Source organism: Sipha flava, unplaced genomic scaffold, assembly GCF_003268045.1.
Source record: "Sipha flava isolate LNK unplaced genomic scaffold, YSA_version1 50_pilon_pilon, whole genome shotgun sequence".
In the NCBI taxonomy this organism is placed as follows: Eukaryota; Metazoa; Arthropoda; class Insecta; order Hemiptera; family Aphididae; genus Sipha; species Sipha flava.
This window is the reverse complement of record NW_020273428.1, coordinates 1,968,377-1,974,920: the sequence shown is the minus strand read 5'-3', so window position 1 is coordinate 1,974,920 and position 6,544 is coordinate 1,968,377. Positions and strand designations below refer to the sequence as shown.

The window sequence follows — 6,544 nt, the reverse complement described above, 5'->3', positions numbered from 1 at the left end:
TTCTATCACCAGTTAAAGTTCTCGATAATTGAAAAAAGAGGTTTACAAGAAATTTGTTGTTTCATTGTAAAATGTTATTTAGATGCATGGATATGTGCTCATGATCCAATAACAGCTTCACTTAATGATATAATTTTTTAAAAAAAAATAGTTGATTATACAAAACATAATAAAAAAATTGAAGAAGTAACATTAAAAAAATTTATCAACCATTTGTGGTACATAAATGATGAGTGTGTCGTATTTACTTTATTTGATAATCGGATTGATGATAATACAAAATCTAAAATGACAAAACAAATATTGGAAATAAATGAAGAAGAAATCAATGCTGATGAACAAGAAAAAGAGTCTCAAAAAAAAATTGTTTTACAATTTGATGACGTTCAACATTTTGTATGTAAAGATCTTCCATTTGAATTAATATTAAATAAATCGATACAGTTCTTTCAAGGATTTTGTATCTCTCCGGACTTTTTACAGAAGGATCCAAGTTTATGGAAAACAACCACCGAGTATAAAGAAGCAAAGAATATTATAAGTACATTAAAAGTTGTCAATGATAGTGCAGAAAGAAGTGTGAAATTAATGGAGGAGTTTAACGACAAATTTACGAAACAAGAGGAACAAAAACAATATATGTTACAGGTAATTTTTTAGTATTTTATGTTCGTGGAATAATTAAGAATTTATTAAAATGTATTATTTATAATTTTAGATTGTTCAAGATTATAGGAAGCAATACCCGGAATTTAGTCATGAAGTTTTAAAACAAACTTATAATAAATAATTAAAATACATTTGGATATAAAAAATATGTTGTATAATAAAATGGGATTATTAAAACACAATTTTATTATAACTGTTATAATATTAGAATAATTTACATAAATCCGGCTATTACAAATTACATTTTTTTCAGGAAATTAAATTTTATTCGATTTTTATGTAAGAAATGTTATGGTATTTTTTATATTTTATCAAACACTTGAATAAATATAAAAATCTATTTTGCAAAATAAATAAAATATTTCGTATTTTACTATTTTTCTTGGAAAATTACAGACTTACGACAAATTTTTCAAATATATATTTTATGAGCAACATTAAAATATATAATTAACCATCTATACATTTTTTCGCTAAGTACTATAGTTTTTAAGTTAAATTCACAAAACTACAAAACTACCCTCTATGACAAATTTTCAACCCTTTTGAGGCACGGGAAGAGGGTGAGTTATCGTGACCAAAATTAGTCTCAATTACTTACTGATTATAATGAACAAAATGTCGAGTACTTAGCCAAAGAATATTTAAAAAAAAATTCTTCTTCTATAACTAAGGACCACCCTAATGTATATATAATATATATATAAAAAAGTCATAAAGGATTTGCCTTACTGTTAACTCCCGAATTATTAAATGAATAATAAAAGTTTTAATGAAACTTGAGAATGAAGGAAAAAAATTTAAATTTCAGTTTTGTATAACAATATACCAACATGCCGTTGCGAATCGTTTTCATCGGAAGTAAATGATAAAAAAAAACACAAATTTAGTATATTGATTGTAGGAAAGTATGAAATCTCGTATCTATTGTTTTTTTTTTTTTTTAGTTCATCAGAACAAGTTAGTGAATACGTTAAGTTTATAGTAAGACGATGAAATACATCATTGCGTATACTTGACACGGTTGTGTCGCATGAATGCCGCGATCTCACCCGTTATACCCCTTTGCCTTGGTATCACCATTCGTTCGATTATCAATCGGGACGTCAGATTGATAAATCCAACAAGTATTTGGAATCGGCGATGAGCTCCGAAGTGCTCGCGGATCATCCGGACGGTACGACGGCGACGTTTGTCTGCCTTCTGCCGTCTCCATGGCCCTTTTATTTATTTTTTTGTTATTTAAAATTTTGTAAATTTCTAACTGTCATTTGAGATTTGGTTTTTTTTCTTTTTTTATTATTATAATAAATAGTGATTATTATAATACATACAGTATTTTTAAAAAAACTGAACAATTATATTATTATTATTACCATTATTAATTCGAATATGTTTCTGATTATTTTTATTAATATTAATATAATTAAATTAATATTTAATTGTGTGTGTGATGTGCATACTATACTTCAAAAATGTATTTATTTTGATTTTTTTTTAAGTAACCTATTTATGGCAAGTCACTTGCGCTGCGTTTTCTTTGATAAAATAATTTAATGAAAGAGAGGAAAAGAATCCTGTTTAAAACGCGTTTAGGTAAAACGAAAATTCAACTTTTATCGCAAATCTTTGACTAACGAAGGCACGTAATGCAGGAATAATAAAGGTTGATATCATTTGTGATAAGCAAATATGATTTTTTAAATTATATAGAAAGGAGAATAATATTTAAATTTGAAACGTGCATGGTTATTTCTTACAAAAAGTAAAACTTGTTATAAAATGTGTGTGCTGTCGAAAGTGACAGAAATGTGTCTTTTTTTTTTGACGCAGTTTTCGTATATAATATTACATTTAACTGTCCTTTTTTATTTAAACAATTAAGGTCGATTACTTTAGAGATATTCACTGTTTCGTTGATTTTGAAAACTAACGCAAGTTTCAGATTTTTATCTCCGAAGCGAAGCGAATAATGTACTGATTTTTAAACTGTCCTCAGTGAAAACAATTAATGATTTTTATTCTTTTTTGTCCATCGGAAAACGTTCAAGTAGTCAATACGCTCCAAATGTATTCTATGGCATCATCTTTTAGAGTCATAAATAGGACACTATTAGTATTTGAAAAGCATTCATTTTTCGATTTTCTCAGCAGTAGTGTTAAAATATTGACAAATAAAAAAAAAAAAAACGGAAGAACGTGTTTTATATCCCTCAAAGGAGTTTTGTAGCAAGTGTTTATATTTTTATTAGGTATTCGAATTCGTTTTAACAATACAAGTAAATTCATATGTTGTGAAATTTATATTGAATGCTAACTCTGAATACCATTTTGACTGGTGTACACTTGTAATAAATTGTACACGCGCAGACTGTTTAATTTTAACGCGCTATCGCTTGTACGCGCATCTCCTGCTATACTCGAGTTTCTTTTCAGCTCTTTTAACCCCCCCCCCCCCTCCCAAACCCTGTAAATCAAATATTTCTCGAAATTATAATTATTCGCATACCGAGAACTCAATAATATGGACACGCGTTGCTGAGCTCAATAATACTGTACAATAAATATGAGTATCATAATTATCATACGGTCGTTGCGCTTACGAGTATGTACCTGTGTTCAATTGTCCTCACGAACTTTTCGGTTATTAAATTTTTCTTCTTTAAATCAGACGACGCAGTCACGTACACGGAAAAAGCAACCGAATTGTTTCGACAACTTTTGTTGCGTGTGGAAAGGAAGGGTAGGAAAAAAAATCCAAAAACCAACAATATCCACCCTGCTGCTGTTTTATACATTAAATTAATTGCACATTCGTAGCGGGCGCGTACATAATATATGCGTTGTATGCATTAACACGCGGTACAAACAGTTAAAGACGAAAATCATATAATTTTATTGCTGCAATTATGTACATTCAATTGGGGATAGCAGTTTCGTATTCGCATTATACGCATCGGTTTTAACGTTGATGGCTACCGGACGAGGGTATATCGGAAAAACGAACAATACGCACGCATACACACATACACACACGTACGTACTCGTGCACACATACACACTCACAGTGTCCGAGGATTTTCAATCGAGTCCAATGTGTTATACGAAGCCAAATTACGTGTATACGTTGAACCGTGTGCGGTGTAAATTGCGAATACATCTGGTCGCGGAATACCAGATGACGAGGATAGTGCCCGAAGCGAACAATGACAGCAGTAATGTCAACCGTATTAGTTTTGCTCGGCGGAACAATTAAAAATAACGAAAAATATCATTGCCATTGTATTCCTAGAATGCCGATCTTTGATAAAAAAGAAAAAAGTAAATAAAACAAGTAGACACTTTGAGCCATTTCAACTTTTGGCCATATAGATAGGTCCTCCTAGCCTTCTCCTCACTTCACTTGATTCAGCCCTGACACAAAAGTAATACAATTAATGCCCTCATACAAAAGTAATATATAACGTACTCGTACTTTTTCCTGCTCGGTTTGCATGCTGCGCAGTATTAAAATTCTCAATGTATAGTGCCCGTGCTTCGCGGTCGTTTCTTCGACCCATTGCCAACGACGCACCCAATTTCGGAGAGCTGCAACCACCTGCGAAATTTTAGGGATATCTAAATTGTATACCTCAATAATATGAATCTATAGTCACCATACGTTGTTCTCGTCACAAAACTCGATTTATTGGGTAATGTTTCAAATCGAAACGTATTAAACATAGTTTTTCTTCTTTTTACGCTTAATAATTTATTTATTTGATTTTATATCTTTATAGTGTTTTGAAATTATTAGAAAACGAGTGAAGATAATATCAAACTTCAAAAACCTATCACGTTTAATTGAATATTTTCTTTAAAATAAAAAAATATTAAAAACCATGAGATGGGAATGTTCAGAATATGTACGCTCTATAAAATGGACAACCTTAATTTTTCAAAACAATTCGAACATTGAAACGAAAAGTTGTGTTTTTATTATATCCTTACACTTAATTGAAATAAAGTTGTGAATGTTCGTATATTTTTTAGTCGATAAAACCTAGATGTGCATTTATTTTTATCTAGTTATCATGCACAGTGACAAAGTTGAAGAAAAAAAAATAAAAGCGTTTGCAATAGTGCTCTTGATACCCGGATACCCGGTTACCCGGGTTTTACGGGTATTACCCGATTTACATTTCGGGTACCCGTTATGGTTTGTATACTTATTACTAGAGCTGGGATTTGTATGTAAATACATATTTTTTCTAAAACATGATAAATTTCTTTATCTTTTTTTTCGTTACACTGATAAATAACTGCTATAAATAGATATTATTTTATACAACTTTACAACAATTTACTGTTTACTTTAACATTACAGTAAATTAGTAGCTATATGTATATAAAAATTGCATAGTTAAAAAAACTTTTCAAACACCTATCAATATAATTATTCAATTATTATAATTTTTGTATAGTTGTATATTTCAAGTTCAAAGTGTAACAATGAAACTATGAATATATTACTTGTCATCAATAATATCACAATTTTCTTTTTTCTTTTTGGTCCTAGGGGTGGGTTTGAACGCCTCCTCCCCCCGTATGTACACCAATGACTGTGATTACTTATTATTATCTGCGTAGCTATACACATAAAAGGTAACGAATACGGCCACTATATCCGTTATCTGAAGATATAGGCTTTATAATAGCTTTTAACATGTTATTCAACATTATACTTGAACAACTAATTATTGAAATATAATATCACTAATAACACTCACATAAAATACTAAAGATTTATTTTTAAAAAGTAATTTTGTTAATTTAAAAGAGGAAATAATTTAATAGACTTGGCTAAATTGTTTACGTATATCAAAAACCATCGGGTACCCGAACATTTTGGGTAATGGGTACCCACTACCCGAAAATGTTGACTACCCACAAAATCGGGTATTACCAGGATAAACGGGTACCCGGGTATTGCTCACATTAAATCAAATCACTAGCTTGCACCCCTCGTTTTTATGTCACAGTTACCGACTATGATAGCGTTTCCATTAAAATTTTCTGAGTGGATTTTCAGCACATGTAATTTCGTCGTAGAAGAGCAGCTGAAACAGTGAATTTAATTTTACACTCGTGTATATGGATGATAAACCGCTTTCCGAAACCACTTGGTTCTTTAAAATCAAACTTTTTGCACGTCCAACGGTTCGGAAATATTTAGAAGTCCTATCATTTTGGAAGGTTATTATTTCATCATGCTCAACTGTGAAAAGAAAGAAAAAAACTAAAATACAAAAAATAAGGTATACCACGAATTTTTTTTTTTAATTGGATGTTTCAGATTTCCTATCTATTGAAATAGGTAGTGTATTATATTACGACAGTTCAAAAGGATCATTTTCAAAGTTCGATAATATTATTATTGCACCATCCCTAGAATAATATTGTCTTATTCGACGGATGAGAAACACTAATGAACTGTTGATCGTCGTTGGCAATATGGTCGTGTCCGGAGTCCCTCAAATTGTGTATTGTTTATTGAACAAAAACAATAAATAATAACTGCATCCGAGGCTAAAGAATATTATAAAGCGCCTAGTCACTATAAAATCAATAAAAACAATATCACTAAAAATACGTGCGTGCGGATCTCGGTATTTTCATTATGGCTTTTTGCAATCCTTGTAGACAAAGCGCACGAACAATGCAGATCGGTGATCAATAGGGCTACACGCGATTTTTGAAACACCAAAAAATAATAATAATAATAATAATATTACGGAAAAAAAAACAAAAAAAAATTAACATATGTCAAGTGATTGCACAATTGAGTGCCAGGCGTGCTACATGAATTCGTGTCAATTGTGCTATCTTCTGAGAT

At 30.5% G+C, this 6,544-nt stretch overlaps 1 protein-coding gene across 1 annotated transcript; it reads left to right on the top strand.

Annotated features, from left to right (window-relative positions):
- The first annotated feature begins 288 nt into the window (after positions 1–288).
- On the top strand, positions 289–790 carry LOC112690518. The gene is made up of 2 exons (XM_025564544.1): positions 289–648; positions 719–790. The coding sequence occupies exons 1-2, from the start codon at positions 289–291 to the stop codon at positions 788–790; spliced, it is 432 nt and encodes a 143-aa protein (XP_025420329.1).
- The last annotated feature ends 5,754 nt before the right edge of the window (positions 791–6,544 follow it).

Excerpts from the sequence above, each read along its gene's own strand:
- LOC112690518 (XM_025564544.1), top strand. The coding sequence starts at position 289 with ATGACAAAACAAATATTGGAAATAAATGAAGAAGAAATCAATGCTGAT. Across the intron at positions 649-718 it reads AAAAACAATATATGTTACAG|ATTGTTCAAGATTATAGGAA; the intron begins GTAATTTTTTAG and ends TTATAATTTTAG.